Raw genomic sequence first — 24786 nt, 5'->3', positions numbered from 1 at the left:
ACCGCATCATGGGTTTTATAATTGCACAGATGGCAGGGAGCTCAACTGTTAACAGCATGACCAATTGCAACAGCCAGTTGATCTGTGAGGTCACTTTGGCCAAGCCATACCTACCTGTCCTATACCCCATATATACATTAAAACAGTGGTTCCCAACCTTTATGAGCACGGGACCCCCTTTATAAGCTGAAAAAAAATTGTGACCCCCTCCCCCCAGGGAGGCAGGCTGGCTGCCAGGAAGGAAGGGGGAAAGCAGCCTTTCTTTGCAGCCTTGCTTCTTTTTCCTTCATGAAAAGCCCTCTCCTCTCATTCTAAGCAAGGGCGTTGCCAGTAGTGGCAGTGCAAGGAGACAGGAATCAGTGATAGTAATCCCCTCTTCTTCCTGGTAGCTCCACCCTCAGCCTCCTTTGGCATCTGCCATGTGTTTTATAGGCAGATGCCTGCCCTTAGTGCGCCTGAAAGACACTCTGCCAATTTAGCAAAAGGCCTCCACTCTTGTTTGGAGCAAGGGGGAGGTGTCATGTGCAGTGCCAGTGGGAAGCAGACAGTGTCAAGGGAGTGAAGACTTCTTTAAAAAATAATAATAATTCATTTACTTACTGTTCACGGCCCCCTCTGGATTACTTCCCGGCCCCCAGGTTGGGAACCACTGCATTAAAAGAACGGCTGGGCCAAAAGGGATTTGCAGGCATCAGCTGATGGTTGGTCTCTGCAAAGCTCTGACTGTGCCAAACACAGGTCATACAACCTTACTAGCATATCAAGTGACTGATAGCTGATTTGGTATGGGCTACAACCTTGTGGATTTCTACACAAACCTCTTTAAACACACATACACACACAGACCAACAGATCACACTGGCACCAAGACAATAGAAGTGCAATAATTTATTCACGTGAACACCATCTTAGAAAGTCTCAGTATGGCAGTAAGGAGACATGCTCAACTCCATTACAGAGCAGAAACAAATGGGGTGGAGCAGAGGGGGCTGGGAAGAGAGTAAACAAGCTCCTTTATGTGCAGAGACTCATGGGGAGGGGAAGGGCAGAAGGAGACAGAGCGAAGCAGAATCCAGGACAGTTGGTGCTGCTCCCCACCGACGTGCAGGGTTCAGCAGGAGAAGGAAGGCTCTCAATCCACCTCTTCGATGGTGGGGCCAGAAGAGCCACCGCCAGCCCCTCCGGCTCCTGGGAAGCCCCCAGGCATGCCACCGGGCATCCCACCAGGCATGCCCCCTGCCCCTTGGTACAGCTTGGTAACAATGGGGTTGCAGACGTTCTGCAGCTCCTTCTGCTGGTGTTCATACTCTTCCTTTTCTGCCATCTGAGAGGGGAAACAAAGAAGAAGAGATGCAACGTATTAAGACAATTCTTAACTCCTGCGATTGAGAAAAAGCCCTCCAAGATAGCTCAAAGGGATCTACCTTTAGTGCCTGGCCCCTGCTCCTGAAGGAAGCAGCAGGGACTCGGTTAGCTTTGTTGGAGAGGCTGAATGCCAGTTGCTGGGAATCACAAGTGGGGAGAGGAATGATTGTGGCACTCAGTCACGTCCTGCTTTAGGCTTCCCAGAGACATCTGGTTGGTCATTGTGAGAACAGGAAGCTGGACTAGATGGGCCTTCTGGTCTGGTCCAGGAGGGCTCTTCTGATGTTCTTAATATATGGATATCAGGAGGAACATCTCACAACCCTGTCCCTGGAGCTAGACCCTCTAATTCAGGGTTGGGGAACCTGTGGTCCTTCCAGCATTGTTGGATTACAGCTCCCATAATCCCTGACCACTGGACATGCTGGCTGGGCCTGATGAGAGCAGGAATCCAAAGAAACATCTGTGGAGGACTGTGATGTTCCTATATTAATGTATATATGGTAAGTGTTGTTGTTTTAGAAGATACATGGTAAGTGGAATGAAAGAGGGGGAGTGAATGGGCAGTAGAATGCGAGATGATTGGCTGAGTGTTTAAAATGGCTGAATGTATAAAAGGAAGAGTGAGAGTGGAATCTGGGGGGTAGAAGAGAAAGAGTGGATTGCTTGGTGGGGTTTGAGAGAGTTGTTTGCCAGGAGAGCGTGGAGAAGGAGGGGGGTGGAGTTCAGATTAGTATTGAGTAAAACCATATGCTTATGTGCCTTAAGAAGAAATCTTGTTAATCTTGTTAGCTTTGTTATCTGTAATAAATACTTAATTTGGTTTACCAAAGGCCTGATCCTTGGATGGGGTTTCACAGACCAGAAGGGAGGGTAAGGTAATGACCAAGGCTGAAGGGGAACTGTAACAAATGGTGGCAGCGGTGAAGAGAATAACAATACCAGTATTCAGAGTCTCTGGGAATACTAGTATTGGGACGTTACTGGTGGTTGCCTAGCAGGGGGATCTGTTGAGATCTGTGCTAGAGCGGATAGGTAAACCATAAGAGAGTGCGGTCCGGACTGGTGGAGTCCCTGGTGGTGCCTAGAGACAGGCAGTAACCACGAGCAGGTAGGAACCTGACAGGGAGAGCCAGGGAAGGACGCATCACAAGGACCACATGAGTAGCTTCTCCCACTGTGGCTTCATCATGCATTTCCTGATGATGAAGCAAAGGGAATTTGTGGCATTGCCTCTGCACTCCCCCCCCCAAATATTCTTTAACTGCCAAACTTCAGCATTTTGGTTTACTTTTTCAGTCTCTTAAATCCAGATGTTTGGGGATGATGGACTACACTTCTTGAATTGCAACTGGCTCCACTGATTCAGAGGAAAGTCAGCATGCCATGTATTATACTTAGTTGAAAGTCAAGAGCACTCATCAGTCTAACTAATGGTTAATAGCCATCCCTCCCCAATAGGCCATGCTTCAGAAAAGACATATTTGATTTTCCAGTGGATTTAAAGGGGAAGTTCTGTCTCCCGGCCCCAAGTAAAGACACATTGCTTGGATGCCCCCTAGTGGAACACTGAACAACAAAACAGACCCACCGTTCAAGGCCCAACTCTAGATGCCTATACTTACTACAAACAGGCTGAGTTAAGTAACTTTTTTAATCCTAGAAAACAGAAGGAGGGATCCTGGTGCACTCCGGATGTTTTGACTACTCCCATCAGCCCCAGCCACCATGGCTAACGGGCAAGGATGATAGGTGTCGTAGTCTAGATAGAACGTTCGGAGACACCAGACTGCCTACCCCGCCACAGAATTGTAGTTTATTTTTGGGAGGGGGAAAACTACAATAGGTGCCCAATAGAGATTCTCAGCACTTTACGATGTTACAATTCCCAGTAAAACCTGGAAGGAAGCCATTATAATGCCTCTGTAGTAGTAAGAGCAAGGCCTTATCTATCTGCCTGTAAAGGAATTTGCAGTGCTATACCAAGAAAACCAGGGCACACTTCTTTTCTGCTACCGCACACTGCTTTATCGCAGACATTGCTGGACTCCAACTCCCATCATCTTACAGTTCTCCATACTGACAAAGGCTGATAGTAGTCGTGATCCAACAACATACAGAGAGTCTCAGATTCCCCCATCCTTGCATTCTTATTTTGATGCTTTCAGGATGTGCTTCATGCAGTTATACTTACCTTCACCTCTTGCCTTCCCCCTATGTGATTTCTTCCCAAGTAGGAAATGATGTCTGAGACATGCACCAGGCCACTGCCACCTCTCACATCAACTCCCCCTGTTAAACTCACCTGGTTCCTGTCCAGCCAGGAAATGACCTCATTGCACTTGTCCAGGATCTTCTGCTTGTCCTCAGGGGACAGCTTGTCCTTGAGCTTCTCGTCCTCCGCCGTGCTCTTCATGTTGAAAGCCAGGGACTCCAGGGAGTTCTTGGCCGCAATCTTCTCCCGCTGGACTTCATCCTCTGCCTTGTATTGTTCTGCCTCTTGGACCATACGCTCAATCTCCTCTTTGCTAAGGCGGCCTGCAACACACAAGAGAAGCCACTCAAGTTGATTACCAATTTTTAACCTGGGGATGGGGAAGCATCTACAGCCCCTTCAGATGTTTACTGTTATTATTTATAGAAATATTTAAGAGCCCACCAAATCATAAAAATACCCGGGCAGTGACAACACTAAAACATAAAACTCAATGAAAAACAATACAGATAATCAGTAAAATGACTGGCTAATCAGAACAGCTACAAAGGCCTGTTGGCATGAAAAGGTCTTCAAGAGATGTCTGAAAGTCAAAAGTTAGGAGGCCGGCCAAATCTCTGCTGGAAGAGTGTTCCACAGAATAGGATCAGTGGACACTAAATGCCCAACTTCTAGTTGAGACCAGCTGGGCTTCTGTAACACAGAGGAAAACTAAGAATTCTTCTCTGGATGAGCTCAGAGACTAAGCTGGGAGACAAGGTCTCAGGCAGTCAGTCTTTCAGGTGTCCTGGACTAGAGATGGGGGAGAAATTTGATTCAGTTTTCATTTAAGGTCAAAATGATGAGGCCCGCACTTTCTGAAGCAGTATGAGAACCGAACTCTGCCCTCCTTCGAAATTCACACTTATTTGAATTTTGCAATGCAGTTCTCCGACCAACCAATGTTTGCAAAAATGCATCTTTTAGGGGAACGTGTACATACAAATGAATACATTAATGAAAATAACTTACAAAAATGCATCATATTGCTTGCAAAAATGTTTACATGAGTCAAAGCTGCATATAAAAGATGCTTTTTATGAGAAATTTGCACTAAAATGCAGAAGAAATTTCATGAAGTTTAAAAATATATATATATTATGAATTCCTGCAGAAATGCAGAGAACTGAATTTAAGGCTGGAAGATGAGATGAGACTGAGAGAACCAGAACCGACAGATCCCTCCATCCTGATCCTGGACCCAAGTTGCTGCTGGGGCTTCAGCTTCCATCAGCTGTGGCCAGCATGCCAACGGTTGGGGGAATGGTTATGCTTAAGAGTCCAGAAACATCTGGTGGGCCACACGCTACCCAATCCATGTTCCAAGCGCACTGAAAACGCATGCATGCAACAGGCAACAGTCAGAGGCTGCACACCACCCACCCAGCACACTCACCCTTATCATTGGTGATTGTGATCTTGTTCTCCTTGCCCGTGCTCTTGTCAGCCGCAGACACGTTGAGGATACCATTGGCATCAATGTCAAAGGTCACTTCAATCTGGGGAACGCCACGAGGAGCAGGTGGGATCCCCGTCAACTCAAACTTGCCCAGCAAATTATTGTCTTTGGTCATGGCACGCTCTCCCTCGTATACCTATCGCCAAGGGGGGGGGGGGAGACAGAGACAAATGAGAACATGAGGTTATAAAGCAAAGCATGAGACACCGCCCCAACACACATACCACTCCACGCGAAAAATTCAGTATGGACAAAGTGTTGGATTGTGCATGAAATTTTGTCTTGAGCTCTGTACATACTCCCCTTCCAACTTAGCACTGTTTATATTTCCTTCCCATGCAAGTAGCATTAATAGAGGCCAGTTTATACCACTGATTGCTGTACAGCTTTTCCTAGACTGTTTCATTTGGGGCTGGAGGTGGCAAGAGAATTTATGAATAAATCCCTCCCCTCAGCTCTAGGAGAAATATATCTTCCTACATGTAGACGACTAGCATTGTCAGGAAAAAAAGCTGGGATGAATCTTTTGGATGTGCTACTTTTCTGTAGACAGACAGGTATCTCCCCCCCCCACCTTCTGGGTGCAGACTCCCTGCATATAGAGAGCTAGTATGAAATACTAGGGGGAAATACTAGGTTTGAACCCTTCTCCCAGGGCCCAGTTGCAGCAGACATATGTTAAAATTCAGGTCTGTTGTACACAGTTGCTTTAGTGACTGACATCTCACCTCTGGTTCTTTCCTCCCCAACTGTGCACCTTCCAGCCGGTCTGAGACTAGAAGCCTGGCCAGAACCAACACAGCTGGGAAGAGACAGTCCCTCACCCCACAACCTCTCGCCCACCCACTACTCCTCCATATATTTTTTTAAATAGTTGGGCTGAGTCACAGTGCTGTCTGACACTAATTTTCTACATACAGGGAATTTCTTCCCCTGTAGGAAAGGCATACAACCCCCCTCTCCCAACAGCTGAAAAGTGGGACCATCCAGAGCAAGGGGCTACCAATATGGCACCCAGGTGAGCACAAGGGCCTTCCCTGGCCCCCACAGGGTCCCCTCCCTCCGCTGAAATTAGGCTTGAAAGGCACGTTCTACTATAGCCAACAGAACGGTTGAAGCGCATGCTCGGTTACAATAGGCATGTGGTGCCCACGACAGCTTCGCTTTGCAAGTGTGGCCACAGTTCCAAAAAAGGTTGGTGAGCCCCGAACCAGAAGGCAAAGAGCACTAAACTTCTAACCTTCTATTTGGGCCACTGTATAAGCCACCCTTAGCTTAGATCAGCCAAATCAGTGCCTGATCGGATCCTGCATCCCCTCCACCCACTATTTTGATGATTCTCAGCCTTCACTCTTAAAATGCAATGCTCGGCAGGCATCCCGGTATCCTTTCCTGCCATTATCATGGCCACCCACTGCCACCAGAGCCTGCGTTTTCCCTCCCGCCCTTACTTGGATGAGCACTCCAGGCTGGTTGTCTGAGTAAGTGGTGAAGGTCTGGGTCTGCTTGGTGGGGATGGTTGTGTTCCGCTTGATGAGGGCCGTCATCACCCCGCCGGCTGTCTCGATGCCCAAGGACAGAGGCGTGACATCTAGCAGCAGCAAGTCCTGCACGTTCTCAGACTTGTCTCCACAAAGGATGGCAGCCTGGACAGCTGGAGGGAAAGAGGAGTGCAATGGGTCAAGGAGCAGCTAAGCCAACAGGCAGGTACCTTGTTAAGAGAGGAATGGGGGAACTGGCATAGTCCAGCCACACCTGGAGGACCTCTCTCAGCACACCTGACCACTGGCCACATTACCCAGGATTAATGGGAGTTGGAGTCTAACAAGGTGATTTCTGAGGTCTTCAACTGTTGAAAAACTGGCAAAACCCATTAAACAAGCTGAAAAGTTCACTACCCCTGCTATATATAATGGGGTGCTGTGACTTGTACGGTCCATCCCACCTTCACTTCTGTTTAATGGGTTTTGCCAGTTTTTCAACAGTTAAGTAGGGTGGACTGTAAAAGTCCCAGCACCCCATTATAGGGTAATATAATATATATTATAGGGTAATACCCAGCAAGGGTAGTGGATGTGGGGCCCTCCTGATGCTGGACTCCCAACAGGCCCAGCTGGCATGACCGATGGAGAGGCAGTCCAGCAACATCTGGAGGGCCACAGGTTCCCTACTCCCGCGTTGCATAGGTCAGGTGGCAGGCGACAGGGAAGACTCCTCTGCCTGAAGGGTCTGGACAGCTGCTGCCAGTCAGAGTAAACCAGGCTTCCCCAACCTGGTGCGTTCCAGGTGTTGCTAGACTAAAACTGCCATCATCCCTGACCCTTGGGCCATGCTGGTTGGGGCTGATGCGAGCCCAAGAACATCTGGAGAGCAAGGCTGGAGAAGACTTTGGTGGATCAGAGGAAGAAAAAAAGGGGGGAAACCCCCAAGACGCCAAAATGTGTATTTATGAAAATAATTCCAAAGCAGTTCATTAAAAAGACAAGTCCAACGCGTTTCGGCCACCTTGTATTCTGGCCTTCGTCAGGGGCGAAAATGGAAAGTAACTTTTGCTGAAGAGATTTCAAACAGTATAGCTAAAGGTTCTTTGTAAAAGGAAAGTATCCGAGTATCTTACTTTCCATCTTTGCCCCTGACAAAGGCCAAAATATAAGGTGGCCGAAACGCGTTGGACTTGTCTTTTTAATAAACTGCTTTGGAATTATTTTCATAAATACACATTTTGGAGTCTTGGGGGTTTCCCCCCTTTTTTCTTCCTCTGATGAACCAGATGCCATCCACCTTCGTAGACTTTGGTGGGCCAGATGGATCGCCTGTCCAGGAATAAGGCAGATTCCTATCGCAGACCTCAACATGTCCTCTTACGCCATCTTCAACGCTCTGAATGGGACAATCAGCCCCCATCATCCAGCTCCAGCTAAAGACTGTCTGTAGGACAAGTGCAGAAATGTATTCTTGTAAGCAAATGTGGGTTTGAACGCTAGAAAGCATCCCTTCTCATGTAAATCTTGCAGAAGCAGTTTTGCCTGCAGCAGGGCAACCTCTCTCCAGCCAGAGTGCGGTAGGGCCTTCTTATCCCCAAGCCTGCCTTTCCAAAGGACATCATCAACCTGCCCCACTCAAGTTGCTCGTCAGACCCAGTTACAGAAAATCCCTTTTGTGTGTGTGTGTGTGCGCCAGGCATAATGCAATGCTGTCTGTGGCTTTAGAAGGTCACTACTAAAGAATCCTACTCCTGTAAAAGACTTTTCCACATCTTTATAAAGCTTAAAGGGAACACTTACGGTTTCCCTTAACGAGGACACTCCCTGGTAGATCAGATGAATCGCTACTTGCTTTTTGTGCTGATGGGGCGGGCTGATGCCAATGCTACTCTCGTCAGCATTCCTACGCATTGTTATTAAGATGATACCATTAATGCTTAATGAGAACTATTTTTGACACTATCCCAAGAGGGAGGGGGAACCTGAGGGGCAGGGGTTGAATACACCCCTCCCCTTCGGCCTCTCTATCCAGTCCTGGGGACTCTCCCTAGACTCCTCCCAGTGTCTGCTTTTGCCTGGTTGGAAATGTACCCTTAAACTCTGACTATGCCTTTTGCTTGCCTCGATGGAGTGTGAAGAAGCCTCCAACTTTTACTTGGCTGGAACATAACCCACTGTGCAGAGATGGAAGAGCTGTGTATGTTGCTCTAACCATTTATGCCTCTGGCCCCACCCATCACTGGCGCGCCCTTGAAGGAATGCAGCTCTCGGATTTGAAAAAGGTTCCCTTCCTCTACTGCATACTATGCATTTTCCTTTGACGTGTCCTTTGTCCGGTATGTGGTATGGTCAGTTGGCTAGTAAATCCTGACCGACTGCTTCACCCGTATGCTGTAAGTTGGATTCCTGCACTGAGCAGGGGGTTGGACTCGATGGCCTTATAGGCCCCTTCCAACTCATAGAGCTCACGGAGCGAGCCGGGGTTGCTGCCACCTCGCAGCCCAACTTCACAGGGTTGTTGTGCTCCCGGCGGGGAAGGTCACCATACATCCTGGCTTGTAGTCCTTGGGTAATGCAAACGAATTCAAAAGGGTCATGAAGTCTGGCCAGTTGTTTCAGGGATGAGGTGGACTAGGCCTTTTGCAGCTGGATGAATGTGGAAGGGCAATGGGAATATGGCTCTTCGGATCTTGGGAGCTCAGAAATACATCCTGGGGTGTTCAGCGGGGCGTGCTTCGGAATGTATTCTAAATTGCATGAGAGAAATACAACTTGGGCCTGTCCAACATCGTATTTACTGAATCACTTCGATTAACACGTTTTGTACATCGCCCAGAGTGGCTGGGTAACCAGCCAGATGGGCGACTAATAAATCCAAGAATAAAATAAATAAAATAAACTCTATTAGTCTATGATTCTATGACTGTTCCAATCCCCATACAGTAGAGCCCCGCTAATACGGCAGGTTAGGGACCAGGCCCCCGCCGTAAAGTGGAACCCATTGACTATAATGGGCCGCGTCACGCGAAAACGCCGCAAAACGCCGTAAAAGCGCAAAACTGGCTTTAAAACGGGGAATTTCCCCGAATTGAAAGCCACCGCATGAGCGGAATGCCACAAAACGGAACGCCGGTAAGCGGGGCCCTGCTGTACTGGATTCCAGCTTTGGCATGAACATAAGGGCAGCCCTGCTAGATGAGGACCATCTAGTCCAGCATCCTGTTCTCAGAGTGGTCAACCAAATGTCTGTTAGAAGCCCGCAATAAGGACCTGAGTGCAACAGCAACTCTCCCCACTTGCGGTTCCCAGCAACTGGTGTTCAGTGGGCTTACTGCGTCCAGCATGACTCTTTACCTGCACCGTAAGCCACCGCTTCATCAGGGTTGATGCTCTTATTGAGTTCCCTGCCATTGAAGAAGTCCTGCAGAAGCTTCTGGATCTTGGGGATGCGGGTTGAGCCGCCGACCAGCACGATGTCGTGCACCTGAGATTTGTCCAGCTTGGCATCACGCAAGGCCTTCTCTACAGGCTCCAGGGTGCCGCGAAAGAGGTCGGCGTTCAGCTCCTCAAAGCGGGCACGGGTGATGGACGTGTAGAAGTCAATGCCCTCATAGAGGGAGTCTATCTCGATGGAGGCCTGGGTGGAGGAGCTGAGGGTGCGCTTGGCTCGCTCGCAGGCTGTGCGCAGCCGCCGGACCGCCCTCTTGTTGTCCGTGATGTCCTTCTTGTGCTTCCGCTTGAACTCCGACACAAAGTGGTTCACCATGCGGTTGTCAAAATCCTCGCCGCCCAGGTGAGTGTCCCCCGCGGTCGACTTCACCTCAAAGATGCCGTCCTCAATGGTCAGGATGGAGACGTCAAAAGTGCCACCGCCCAGGTCAAATATGAGGACGTTGCGCTCTCCACCTACCTATGAAATGAGATGTCCCAACAAGTTCAGAATTCCACCCTATTTTGGATCCGCCAGCCCAGGAAGCAGGGTGGGGAAACCTGTGGCCCTCCAGCTATTGCTGGACTCCAACTCCCATCAGCCCTAGCCAGCACAGAAATGATCAGGGATGATGGGAGTTGTAGGCCAGCAAACATCAGGAGGGCGACAGGCTCGCCACACTTGCTCTAGCCCCTCACAAAGAAACACCATGCATGTGCCTCTGTCAATTTAGCTTTGCCCAAAGCTAGCCAGAATTAAAAGGACGAAATCCCTTCTCACCTTTTTATCCAGGCCATAGGCGATGGCAGCTGCTGTGGGTTCGTTGATGATGCGAAGGACGTTAAGGCCTGCAATGGTGCCGGCGTCCTTAGTCGCCTGTCGCTGGGAGTCATTGAAGTAGGCCGGGACGGTAATGACTGCATTGTTAATGGTCTGTGGTGAAGGAGGAGGAAGGTCAGCAAGAACTAGGGGCTGTAACCAACTAAGTTTTATTCAGCGTAGACCCATTAATTAATCGACACAAATCAATCATGTTCACTCATTTCAGTGAGTCTCTACTGAGTAGGACTAGCACTGGATACAAACCTATGAACGTTCCCCTGTGCTGTTGGGGGCGGGAAAGGGGATTCTCTGTCTTCATTTCATAGTTGTGTCCTGTCCTGTGCGTTTTCCCTCTTTAACTCTACACTCCAAGCATTGTGCATGTGAAAGGCCCAGAGCTCCACCACCTTTCGCCTGAAACTCTGGAGGTATATAGACCAAAGGCGGCTAACCCCAAGTTAGGGGGACTAATCCGGCCTCCCAATCAATTCTTCCCAGCAACCAAGACCCTGCCGATTTTGGTGGCAGTGGTAAAAAGAAAAAAATTACGAGAAGTACCACCGGGGTGAGCAGAGCTCGGCACCCTGATGGGGACGCAAGCTGTCCCTCTCCCCAGGTGATGATTTGACAAGCAGAAAAGGGGAGGCACCCAGTCTCAGGTGACCTGCACAGATCACCTGAGAAGGAGGACCTGTGTGTGTACCCATGAGAGCGCATGTGTGAGAGCATGTGAAGCGGCCATAACCACTTTGGGCATGTGGGCCCCAGAGCTGGCCAAGGGTGAATGTGGCCCTCAGCCCAAAATCAGGCTAGGTACCCCTGCTCTAGACGGTACTGTGCTAGGTGGACCTTCTGGTATGATTGCCTATGCTGCGTCTTCCCCCCCACCCCAAACACACACTTTAAACCCTTTCTCAAAATCCACTTTTCCCATAGAGAATTCCTCTCACACTTGGCCCCCAATCACAGCCAAACCTAAATCCATAGCAATGTGGAAAGCTGCCTTATATGTAATCACACAATTGATTCACTTAGCTCACTACTGCCTACACTAAGGCCACAGTCACACTACACATTTATTCCACTATTATTCCACTTTAAACAGTCATGGCTTCCCCCAAAGTATCCTGGACAGTGTTGTTTGTGAAAGGTGCTGAGAGTTGTTAGGAGACCCCTATTCCCCTCAAAGAGCAACAATTCCCAGGAACTCTGGGGACTGTAGCTCTGTGAGGAGAGCAGCACCCTTCACAAACTACACTTCCCAGGATTCTTTGGGGTAAGCCATGACTGTTTAAAGTGGAATGAGAGGTGTGGATGGGGTCTTAACTGTCAACAGATCTCAAGAGATTTCAGACAGGGTTCTCTCCCAGACCCACCTGGAGATTGAACCTGGAACCTTCTGCGTGCAAAGCAGATGCTCTAACCGCGGGGATATGTGTAAATGCACCTGCTCACATTCACCCCTTGCTATCCATCCTTTGTCCCCCTCCAGCCAGAATTCAGATTGCAAGCTCCTCGGGCCAGGGATCTAGCCTTTTGCGTACAGAACTTATACCGTATAACCCCCCCCCCAGCTTAGGCCAACATCAGTTGTGCTACCCACCTTGCCCAGGTAGGCCTCAGCGATTTCCTTCATCTTGGTGAGGACCATAGACGAAATCTCCTCGGCGTAGAAGCTCTTCGTGTCCCCTTTGTACTCCACCTGCACTTTGGGACGGCCCCCATCATTGATCACGTGGAAGGGCCAATGCTTCATGTCTGAGTGCACCACGGGATCATCGTAACGGCGGCCAATAAGGCGCTTGGCATCTGGAAAGGAGAAAGACAGCCAGAGATGAGGCTCTCAGAGGAGTAATAAACAGTTTCTACTAACTGATGGCTACTAGGCTTGTGCTTAAATCGGGAATGGGGAACCTCAGGAGCCCCTCTTTTCAGCCCTTGGGACTCTGTCCAGACCACACCCCTGCACTGGCCCTGCCCCAGTGCTTTTGTCTGGCTAGAACGCGTTCTTGAACTGCAACTCTTGCTTGCCCGGACGGCGGAAGGGGAGGGGTGCGCCTATGTGTAGGACCTTCTGAGTTTTGCATGGCTAGAATACAGATTGCTGTACAGGAAAACATCCTTTGCTCTTCTCCAGGGGTGGGACACCTTACCTTTGGCCCAAGGGCCGCATGTCATTGCAGGAAGTTTCCCAAGGGCCGCGTGGCCAGTGGAAGGTGAAGCCAGAGGCAGAAGCGGGTGAAGCAAAGTGGATGCAACTCTTCCAGCGACGTTCCAGTTGTGCAGAAGTCAAGAGGCTTCTACACTTGTCTCCCCATCCAGGAAAGCCAGGGGTAGCACCCCAGTTCAAGCTGACAGTCTGACCAAGCAAAAGCACTTAAGGAGGTGGAGTAGAGCTGGGGATGGGCGTGGCCTATGAAGAGTACTGAGAGCCAGACAGAGGCCTGAAGGACTGTACTTGGCTCTCAGGCCTAGTTTCCTCACCTCTGGTCAACTCATGGTTGCCTCTGGCCCCATCCATCATGGGCATGTAGCCCCCAGAAGGCTGCATCCAGAATTTGTGCTTTAAAATGCAACATAGGCACCACCCACACCATACATTCAAAGAATTATGAAACCACTTCTCATGGCTTCCCCCAAAGAAACCTGGGATCTGTAGCTGGTTAAGGTGGTGAGAGTTGTTAGGAGACCCCTATTCCCCTCACAGACCTACAAATTCCCCAGAGTGGTTAAACAACCAATCCCTCTTCCCAGGGAACTCTGGGAATTGTAGTTCTGAGAGGGAAAAGAGATTTCCTAACAACTCTCAGCACCCTTCACAAACTACACTTCCCAGGATTCTTTGGGGGAAGCCATGACTGTTATTAAGAAGAGCTAAATGTATGCTGCAAATGTGGCCGCACACAGTCAGCAGTTGTAGTCCAGAACAGCCAGCACTAGAATAAATCCAGCCTCCAACAGTATCTCTGGGAAAAGGACACAGCCAGTCTCCTCAGCCTGGGTGTAGAACAAAGCTGTCATCCCTGGATGGCACCCCTCCCAGTTCTTACCAAAGACAGTGTTGGTAGGATTCATGGCCACTTGGTTCTTGGCAGCATCCCCGATGAGGCGCTCCGTATCCGTGAAGGCCACATAGCTGGGGGTGGTGCGGTTGCCCTGGTCATTGGCGATGATCTCCACCTTGCCATGTTGGAAGACGCCCACACAGGAGTAGGTGGTCCCCAGATCAATGCCGACAGCTGGACCCTTGGACATCTTGGCTGTAAGGGAAGATACGTTGATGATGTTAATGCAAGGCAGCGGAGAACGGCTCATAACCATATTTATTAGTATTTTACTTTATTAAATGAAATCCCGTCCTTTCTCCTGAAGGAGGCCAGGGCAGCAAACACACCAAAAACAGAATACAATTCAAGCTTCGGAAAACAGTTTAAAACTTCTTTTGAAAATCACCTCCTCTCACAGCTAATAATTTCAGGGTTGCCAGGGACAGATCTTTCAGCCACTAAATGCCTGAGTAAAAAGGAATGGGTTTGTTTTGGTAAAGGTTAATAAAGACGGAGACAGACACACCTCACTAGGGAGGGTATTCCACAAATGGAAAATCACAACTGAGAAGGCCCTGTCCCAGATCATTGTCACCTGGGCAGTTACAGACATTGCTCAGTGGTCGAGTACACACTTAAAACCAGGGCTGTGGAGTCGGTATGCCAGACCTTCGACTCCGACTCCTTCATAAATGGTAAATGTATATTAACTAGTAATAAATTTACTGTAGTAAAATGGTAGCACAAGGCATTTCATCACCACCACGTGAATCCAGAGGTTGGAAAAGTTATTTTTTTGAACTACAACTCCCACGAGCCCAATCCCTGGGGCTGATGGGAGTTGTAGTTTTAAAAAGTAACTTTTCCAAGCTCTTTTCCATGTGGTCTGGGACACATGGACCTTGACACTACCCAGTGGAAACTAGTGCCCATTGGGACAGGTAGGGCAGAAGGCAGGAAGACCAATGGCAGATAGACACAGCCAACTAGTTCTGGTTTTGCCCCCATCCTCCTTCCTGTTGAGTTCTCCAAGATCAACTCTGAGACTAAGGGGGAAGAGGTAGAATAATATGGTGCCCCCTTCCAGGTGTTGTTGGACTGCAACTCCCATAATCCCTGACCATTGGCCATGCTGGCTAGGGCTGATGGGAGATGAACTGTGTTTGTTTCAAAAATCTCAAAGCAGAGGCAAAGATTGACACAAGTGCAGCTTCAGCTCTATGTTACAGGAAAAAAACTATTAGTTTAGTACAGCCTTTCCCAACCAGTGTGCTTCCAGATGTTGTTGGACCACAATTCCTATCTTTCCTGACCATTGGCAATGCTGGCTGAGGCTGATGGGAGTTGTGGTCCAACAACATCTGGAGGCCCAGTAGTTGGGAAAGGCTGGTTTAGTAGCTTGTGTTACAGCAGAGAACCTGCTATGTGTATAAAACATCTGCACTGCCCTCTGCTGGATGTTTTTGTGACTGTACATTGAATAAAACCCTATGGAAAAAGCCATAACAGTCTCAGACATAACCAAACGAAAAATCTCCACAAGCCAGCCTGGAAGATGAGAACCAAAAACTACTGCTGCAGCTTGCATGCAGCAACCTTGCTGCAGGTGCCTTTTAGCTGCCCTGCCCAAAATTAAGGCTCAAGGAAGAAGCTTGAGTGCTCCTATTGTCTTAACTCCAAAGATCCACAAGACTAGAACTGCTGAAGCACTCTGTACATGCTCAAAAACCCTCTGTAAGCAGCTTGGAAATGCGCAACACAGTCCTATCTGTGGAAGAGCTCTGGATTCTACACCAGACAGCAGCCTCTGAATGGAGAATACTAATACAGTTAGAAGCTTTGGAGGGGGGGGGGGGGAGAGCAACTCCAGCTGCAAAACCACAGCTGGAGATCGAGATGTTTATTCCTACTTTCCACGGATGAACCTGTAAACAGATACTGCCTTCTACATGTTCTGTGGATGGGGCAGTACCACTCTTAAGAGCTCCTACTACTAGCACCGGAAGATAGGCAAAACGCACACAGCCTTTTTACAAAGTACTGGGGCTCAAGGCTCTGCTTTCAGATGCAGCCGCCGGCGGTTTAGAAGCCACGGTGTAGGGCGAAGAAAGGGGCACTGGGAATTGAAACAACAGGCCTGGATCCTATTCTCAACCGCAGGGAAGGGCATGACTGGCAGCTGCCAGTCTAAAGGGCACAGCTGTTGCTTGAGATCAGCTTTTAAAAAGCACACACCCCAGGCAGTGCCCAGCGCTGCTCTGTGTTGGGAACAGGGCGGGGCGGGAACAGCAGTTGGGGGTGGGGAAGGGCGGGAATCTTACGCGATGCGCTCTTCGCCTAGGCAGTGAAGATTTTTCGAGAACTCGGCTGCAGGGAGGGCTGAGAGACTGCGGCTGAAACGAAACTGAGGCTCTGCAGCGAGCATGCCAAGAAACTGCTCCAGGCAAAGGAGCGCATGATCCCTCACCCTATAGCCTCTCTCTTGCTACACAAGCAGTCTTTACTTCCAATACGACCTGGAAAGCCACCTACTAGACTCTACTTCCTTCCCTGGAGTTTTTTTTTTTTTTAAAGAGCCCCCCCCAACGTTTGGGCGGTATTAGCAATCCCATTCCCCACACTTAAGATCCCAAATACTAATAGTTGGAGGAAAAAGCAACTGAGTCCACCAAACCTATTAACAATAATGCTGAGTTTAGGGAACAATGCGAGGTACCTCTGGGCATAGTTAAGCAGGGGTGTAGTCAACCAGGGTGTTGGGGTGTGTGTCTTAGACCCTTTACTTTTTTGGGAGCAGAATCCCAGCAGGTTCCCTACGTCTCCAGCATCCTACAAGCCAATCAGCATGAAAGGGGTGTGTGTTAACCACTGAGATGAGTGCTTCCTTGCCCTTTCCTATGGATTGGAGCCAATCAAAGTGAAAGGTGGTGAATCAGCTACTGAGAAGTTTCTAGGCATTATCATTCATTCTCAACTCCACAGCAAGAAAAGGGGGAGGAGGCATGGCTGTGATTAACATGAAGGGACCCTGCACTTCCGAATGTGCCACTACACTTTTGCAGTTAAGAGTGTTTTTCCCTCACTTAAGTACCATCAGGCATAATCTCAATTTGGCGGGGAGGGGCTTTCAAGACATGCCGCTTCCCAATATATTTGTGCCTCAAAACCTGTGGGGCAAAGTTTACAGAAGGGATGGGGAGCCAGTGGCCCTCCAGATGTGGCAGGACCGTAACTCCCATCTTCCCTGATCACCGAGTATGCTGGCTGTGGGTGACGGGGGTTGCCATCCAACAACATTTGGAGGGATAAAGGTTCCCTCAGGAGAAACTTGATTCACGGTAAACCTGGTTTATGGTGACAAGACCACAAGGGCACTTGGTAATCTCGTTAGTCACTCTCAGCCTAGCGGACCTCAAAAGGAAGCCATCTTCTCCTGAGTTTGACCATCTACCTCAGTACTGTCTATGATTGGCAGCAGCTCTCTAGTATTTCAGGCAGGGGACATTCCAAGCCCTACTTGGAGATGCCAGGGATTGAACCTGGGACTTTTTGCATGCAACGCAGATGCTCTACCACTGAGCTATGCCCCCATCAACAATCACATGGGGGAAGGTAAAGAAGAGGACTGTGTATGCTGACTTGAGTGCCTTGGAAAAAACAGTAGTAACATTTGAAAAAACTGAACCTCGTTTCCAATGTTAAGCACATGAAACAAGGTCCTATATTTAGGTTTTTTTTGGGGGGGGCACCTAAATTTCACCATTTAAAGTTTTTCCTTTTGAAGACTAAAAAACTACGCTTTTAAATTCTCAAAGCAAAAGTTAATGTGTTCTGAGAACAGATCATTTCAAGCTGGTCCTTATGACATAGTAACAGCCAAGACTTCCCCCTCCCCCTATTGCAGATTTCTGGGCACCGTCCCCAGCATAGCACATTCCCAAAAGTCATTTATGGAATAGTAAAAAAAGATCTACTCTAGCCACATTTAACTAAAAGTTGGGATTAAATAGCAGCTCCCTTCCACCTTCTAGAAATGAGACATGGATTTGCATCTCCGGGGCAACCGAGTCCCACTGGCCCCACAAGTCGCAAAAAAAGAGCAACCTGCCCATAATGCCAGGCTCCTCCACCCCAACCCCAAAGGCAGCAAAGTCAGGCACAGGACAACTGGTGAAACCAACACTCTACCCTTAGAAGTTTGTCCAAGCAGGTTTATGTAGGTGTGTTATGTGTACTGAATTCATCCACATTAAACTTCCGGTGATATCCAGCTTTAGTCATGATCAGAATAAACCCACAAAAATCCATGGACTTAAGTAACTTTCATTTATTTTAACAGCTGTTTTCAAGAATATGGCAGGCTGCAATCTTGACACCCTACTTACCTAGGAGTAAACCCCATCGGGATCAACAGGACTTATGTCAGAGTAGGAATGGTAAATTAGATTATCACCCTCTGCAACTCACTTTGCCAGCTTCCCAACCAGCCTCTCTGTAACTGTGCTTTTACCAGCCTAGTTCATTTGCAAACATTAGCAAAGGATAAGAAATGCCTCTCGCCCACATAGTGAAATGCTTCAGCTGCCAATTCCTGCTGCCTCTTAACGCATTTGTTGTTGTCATGTGCCTTCAAGTCAATCACAACTTATGGTGGCCCTATGAATCAGCGACCTCCAGTAGCATCTTAATGCAGAAGAACAGTTTTCACCCTTGTCAGTTGGCAACAGCTATCAGAATTTCTCCTTTAAGAATCCACTCCGAGGGTAAGACAGCGGGATAAAAGAAAGTAATAACACCTAGTGCGCAATCTTTAAGAGGTCCACTCCCTACAGGCAGGGAACTGTTCACTGATTCATAGGCAGATATCGGTTCTTAGCTCTTTCTTTTTTTACCTTTTGAAAAGCGAAGGGGATTAGATGTTGAGCCACTAGACAACAACAGGACTACTAAGTTTCACAGGACCACTGTTTGCTACCCTGAGCCCCTTAAGACAGAGCAAGATGTACATCAAATCAGTATCCATCTGTATTTTATTTATCTCAAAGATTCTTAAGTCACCCTTCAGCCTGACCCATTCCGGGACAAATAGATTTAATAATAATGAAGCAGAAGAAGGAAATGGTTAAACATTGCGAAGCAGAAGTCACCAGCTAGTTCAAAGGTCCTCTTTGGAATGAGCGGCTGCCTCTTGCAAAGGACTGCAAGTACCACACGCTGGAAGATTGTCTGCCTGTAATTTTCCAGGGTAAATATCTATGTAATTGACCGCAATTTTAAAGCGCTAAGACCAAAAAGTGACAGGACGGGTTGGCCACCCCCAACAAAAACGGAACCAGAAGTCCCGGATCGACCCTCCCTCCTCCCCTCCACTATTTAACCAGTAGCGGCACCAGGAAAAAAAATCAGGGGACGACAAAAGAGACAAATCATATTTCTAGGTGGGCAAAATATACTGGGGGGGGCTCTTGCCCTCCTACCCCCACCCCTGTATTTAACTACACAAAATTAGCAATAATCGCCGATCTCAGGCACGCCTCCGCGCAGCTTTAAGCCTCCTAAAACGCAGTTGCGCTTTTTCACTAACAGGATTGATTCGCAGCCTCGATCCCATGCATCTGAAGCGAGCTTTTAACTAGATTCACTTCTATATGTTAGCTGCAATACTATATACCCAACCCGCGTATCTGGAGACAGCTGAACTGAATTCAATGGGACTTGCTTCCGGGGAGCCACGTATAGGATTGCATTTTGGATGAAGCGTGCCTAAGAATAAAACCCAAGCAACGTTTGCAATGGAGTCGCCTTTACAGAATAGCCAACGAGACGAAACTTCTGAGTAAAAAACGGCTTAAGGATCCTGCAACGAGACTTCAGCACCCGTAAGGGTCGCATCCTCCTCAGACTCCCCCCACTTTATGAAAAAAGTAGCAGAGGTATTTTCACCACCCCTCCTCAATTTGGGGAGTGGCAGTTCAAAATCCAGCCGTTTCCCAAACGTTTAAGATAGCAAATACAGCGATTCGTTTCCAAACTCAAAAGGCACCAGAACTCAACAAAACCCTTTCTTTCAACCCTAGATCCTAATGCAGGCTTTGTGGTTGACACCGCGGTGAAGGAAAAACACTCTGTACTATGCTCAGAAGCACTCTCCCGCTGTAGCATCTCGAGATAAAACCAGCCGCTCGAGATAAATCCCCGCCGTTAGGATAGAGAAACCGCAGCAACGAAAACATACGCGGTCTCTTTGCTTAAGGCGGCGTAGAGAAACGCAATCTGCAGGAACGAACCGCGCTTCGGTCCCTCCAGCGAGGGAACGAGAAAGATCCACTGCAATCCATAATGGGATCGGAGGAAACCCGCCCTACCCTGCCTGCAAAGCACCAAAAAAGCGCGCAGTTGTCAACAACTACGCAGCAACATAAACTTTTGATCCTTCCCACACATGAATGCATGCATGCAAAGAAGCAACGTTACCTTATGCACACAGTAACCACTTTTCTTTTTATAACTGGAGAGAAATAAAAACCAGTATTTCAAAAATGCACCACACTCCACAGGAGCTGCAAACCTTCGGCACACGCGCACCCCCACTTGCCTCTCCTAGGCTTTATAAACACACAACCCACCCCGCCCCTTCTCACTCGTGTGAGTGTATTCCCCCCCCATCTCTCTCTCTTTCCCCCCGCCCTTTAAGAGCGCGGACACTTTGCAGAAGCTTCTCGACTTGGCTGCAGATCCGTCCAATCCGAGCCCGGCACGGCGTGTCCCTCGAAGAGAAAGGGGTGGGGAGATGAGCGCGGGGCGGGGCTGAGTGTCAGCTATCGCCATTCGCTGTTCTGGACAGGACTGAGCCTCGCCTGGAACTTTCAAGAAACGGAGGGAGGGGTCGCGGGATCCGGTTACGCGCGTTTCCTCGTTTACACGGCAACTGCTCTGACACTCAGTGCCCTATAAATAAAACTGTCTCGGTGGAGCTATGAGTTGAGTTTCTAAATTTATCCTTTGGGGGGCGTGATTATTTTGGGGAGAAGGGCAGACAAGAAAGGACAGGAGAGAGGCTATAGCAGCACACTGCAGCTCGTGACTAAAGTTAGATGGTTTGGGCTGCAATCCAGTACATGACTACTCAGAAGTAAGCTCCATTGGGATCAATGAGACTTACTCCCAGTTAAGTATGTATTGGATTGCATCCTTGGAGGAGAAGGAAGGGGAAAACGTTTGGTTGTTAACTTTCTGAAGGGTGTTGTAGAAGTATGTCTATAATCTGCATCTCTGGGGCATCATTTGAACATGTGGTATGAAAAGAACTTCTGACCATGTGCAGAGTACTTGTCCTAAGTAGCATACTTAAGTTCATGAAGTGTTATGGTAAGGGTGGGGAACCTTTGGCCTTCCAGATGTTGCTGAACTACAACTCCCATTGGCCCTACTGGCTGGGCTGATGGGAGTTGTAGTACAACATTTGGAGGGTTAATGGTTGCCTATTACTGTATTAGAGTAAGCTTGCCTTCTCCTCGCCTTTTGCTAATAATAAGAGTCTGCAACAAATATTGCAGTGTAGACTGCTCCTGTTCAGTGTGCCAGGCAAGTTGGGGAAATATCTGGCTGCTGTAATGGGTGAACACCGGGAAGGAGAGTGGCTAACTTTTTTTTTAACTGCTCCTGTGCATTTAAGAACAGCTTGCATTTAGGGGTGGGAGATTGGATTAGATGCCTTCTAAACTCCCTCCCAACTCTAAAATTCCACACCACCATAACTTCTACCTGCTGGTTTCTGTTTGGCAAGTGGAGGTTACTCCTAGGTAAATGGGTACCACGTCTATTCAGAAGTAATTCTACAGAATTCATAAGGATTTACTCTCAGGTAAGTGGGGTTATGAATGCAGGCAACCTGTGTTTAGGAAGAGAAAATAAGTCTTACACCAGGGGTAGCCAACCTGTAGTTCTCTAGAAGTTGCTAAACTACAACTTCCATCATTATTTGCCATGCTGGCTGGGACTGATGGGAACTGTAGTTCAGCACCATCTGGAGGGCCTCACGGCAACATGCTTAACATGGGTTGGATCATGCCCTCCCAGTTCTGATTTAATTACAACGAAACTTTCAGGAAAGGTAGCCTGAAGTCACCACTGATGGAAAATGGAATGGCTGATTTCATGGAGAACACAATATTTGTTTAATATCCTCTAAATGTGTTTTCCTGTTAAGTGCATTTTATGGGTGCCTTTAGCACAAGTTTTCTAGTGCTCCAGTGTCTAGAGCAGCTACAGGGAAACATACACCCTCTGGGACAATAATTTGAATTCCCCTTGATGACAGTAATGTATCTTATCTTGTACTTTTCCATCCTTGGACAAAAACAACATCCTTCAGTAACTGTTGTTATCCTTCTTAGGGCCCATCCTACTATGAAGCAATTGCTTCAGGCAGTAGATTACAGGGACACAGAAATGTTATTTTTGCTTCTGATCTCAGGTGTGTTTCAGGTAAAAAAAAGGACCATTAGTTAATGTTGATGTTTTTGCTTCAAGTCCAGTCAATCATACTTAAGGGCAAAACTACACAGCATGCTTAACCTGCCTGCTTTTATTTTGGAGGGGGGAAAAAACATAGCCGGAAGAGTCCAGAATGTACTCTTGATCCAGATTGTGGGTCTGCACTAGTCTTCCGCTGAAAATCACTTCCTACCTCACTGCTGTTTGTCCCCAAAACGGCTAGGAGGAAACAATTTTCAGCAGAAAACGGAAAGCCAGTGTGGTGTAGTGGTTAAGGTGTTGGACTATGACCTGGGAGACCAGGGTTTGAATCCCCATAGCCATGAAGCGCACTGGGTGACCTTGGGCCAGTCACTGCCTCTCAGCCTCATGAAAACCCTATTCATAGGGTCGTTATAAGTCGGAAATGACTTGAAGGCGGTACATTTACATTTAGACAGAAAAAGAGCCAAAGTGGTATAGCGGTAAAAAGTGTCGGTCAGACTAGGATCTGGGAGACCAGGGTTCAAATGCCCATTCAAACATGAAACTTACTGAGTGCCCTTGGGCCAGTCACTATCTCTCAGGCTAACCTACCTCACAGGATTGTTGTGAGGACAAAACAGAGAGTGAGGAGAAGCATGGAGTTCCATGGGAGAATACAGGGAATATGAATGAATGAAAACATAAATTCAGCAGTGGAACTGGGAGCATATTCTGGATAAGGGCCTTGCAATGCTGTTTTCTAAAAAAGATAAAAGTGGCTGAGTGTCAAGTGAAGCATGCTTGTTTAAACACATGACCAACATCACGGGTAGTTTGGCCCTCAAGCTAGTCTTCTTCCTAAGCAGCTGGACATTGTGGCCTGGTCTAAGAGATGCCCAGCAAAGCCAAGTGGCCTCGGCTCACCTCTTCTGACCTTCTCAGCTAGCGTAAACTGATACCATTCTCCTTTTGAAGCGAAGGGGCTGCCCTCTCAATGCACCTCATAGGCAACTAACAGGGGTGAGTGACACCACCTTGCATCCACAGCGAATACGCTAGATTCCCTCTCTTGTCTTTAACTACAGAGACAAAAGTGCATTCACATGTGAAGTAACAGCCAGACACCTGTTATTGGATTCATTGGGGGGGGTGAAAGGGGGGGTGTCTTTTTTTTAACTGGCCATGTTGCTGTGCCTTTAAACTGCAGCACAACTAACAGAAATCAAGCTGGTGAAGCTTTTCCCATTGCTGCATCAGTACGTCAGAAAAAGCTTCACCAAAAAAGTTTCAACTGTTTGGGCAGAGTGTTAAGTACTTCAACAAGTTGGTCCAGATGTGAGCTATCTGTTTTTTTGCACCACGTGGTTTGCAATATATAGTAGGTAGTAGCCACATGTATGTGGTTATTATCACCGAGTTCCCCATTACTTTTAAAAAGTCTAGTTAAAGTTTGTGAGTCCCTTTAGATACCTTTTTTTAAAAATTTGTGCATTCATGTGGATTTGTGCTCATGATGGTGGTTATGCATGATCAATACTTTCAATGCAGTTTGCGCCTGCAAAAGGTGCATATCTGGAGAGGCTGAGATATTTTGGGGGGGGAGTCACCTTCATTGTGCTATAGTACAAGAGTGCCCATCCAGATAGCAATAATGCTGTAACATTGGGGAAGCATCATAGAATACAGTGGATGATGTGTGGACAGTCCACTATAAATCCATTGCCAATGCACTATTATTCTGTCAGTGCCATGTTGCAGAATGCACTCCCCCCAAAAGACACCAGCCTGAAGGGGCCCTTAGTGGCTGAAAGAAGGGTCCTGGTGAGTCAGGTGTAAAGAACCTTTGGTCCTTCGGATGTTGCTGAACTACAATTCGCATCAACCCCAGCCAGCATCATCTGAAGGGCCGAAGGTAATAGGTGGGTAGAGCTCCAGTCCTTCCATCTGCAATATTGGAGGTGATAATAATACCCTGTAATACCCACTTACCTTGCAGGATTATCTATTTATTTAGAATAATTTATAAACTGCTTCATCAGAAAAAAACCTAACCTGTGTACATAAAACAATATAAAATTCAGTAATCTAAAAGTAAGATCAGCAAAATGTAAACTACATAATGTATGTGACGTGCTTTGAACACGAAAGCAGTATAGAAATGTTATCTTTATCATCAATATTGGAAGCTGCCTCATACTGAGTCAAACCACTGGTCCATCTTGCTCAGCATTGCCTTCATTGACTGTCAGTGGCTCTCCAGGGTTTGAGGCAGGAAGCTCTCCCAGCCCTACCTGGAGATGCCAGGGATTGAACCTGGAACGTTCCACATGCAAAGCAGATGCGCTACAACTGAGCTATGGCCTTTCCCTAGTTTTAAAGCACCACCAAACCACCGAAGAGCTGCCTCACAAGTTATATTTTCAGGTGTACCCTTAGAAATTCTCTAGTGCACACCTGAACAGAAA

The 24786-nt window shown here is 47.9% G+C and overlaps 1 protein-coding gene across 1 annotated transcript; it reads right to left on the bottom strand.

Annotated features, from left to right (window-relative positions):
* Positions 1–873: 873 nt before the first annotated feature.
* Positions 874–20475, bottom strand: LOC133370605 (heat shock cognate 71 kDa protein-like). The gene is made up of 9 exons (XM_061597164.1): positions 20336–20475; positions 13865–14074; positions 12418–12623; positions 10773–10925; positions 9917–10472; positions 6530–6732; positions 5016–5214; positions 3671–3903; positions 874–1324 (listed from the first exon to the last, which is right to left on the bottom strand). Exons 2-9 carry the CDS (start codon positions 14067–14069, stop codon positions 1133–1135), a joined length of 1947 nt encoding a protein of 648 aa, XP_061453148.1. The 5' UTR covers positions 14070–14074; positions 20336–20475; the 3' UTR covers positions 874–1132.
* Between the last annotated feature and the right edge of the window lie 4311 nt (positions 20476–24786).

This window comes from Rhineura floridana, chromosome 15 (assembly GCF_030035675.1).
Source record: "Rhineura floridana isolate rRhiFlo1 chromosome 15, rRhiFlo1.hap2, whole genome shotgun sequence".
Classification (NCBI taxonomy): domain Eukaryota; kingdom Metazoa; phylum Chordata; class Lepidosauria; order Squamata; family Rhineuridae; genus Rhineura; species Rhineura floridana.
The sequence above is the reverse complement of the archived record's forward strand: the minus strand, read 5'-3'. Positions and strand labels throughout refer to the sequence as shown.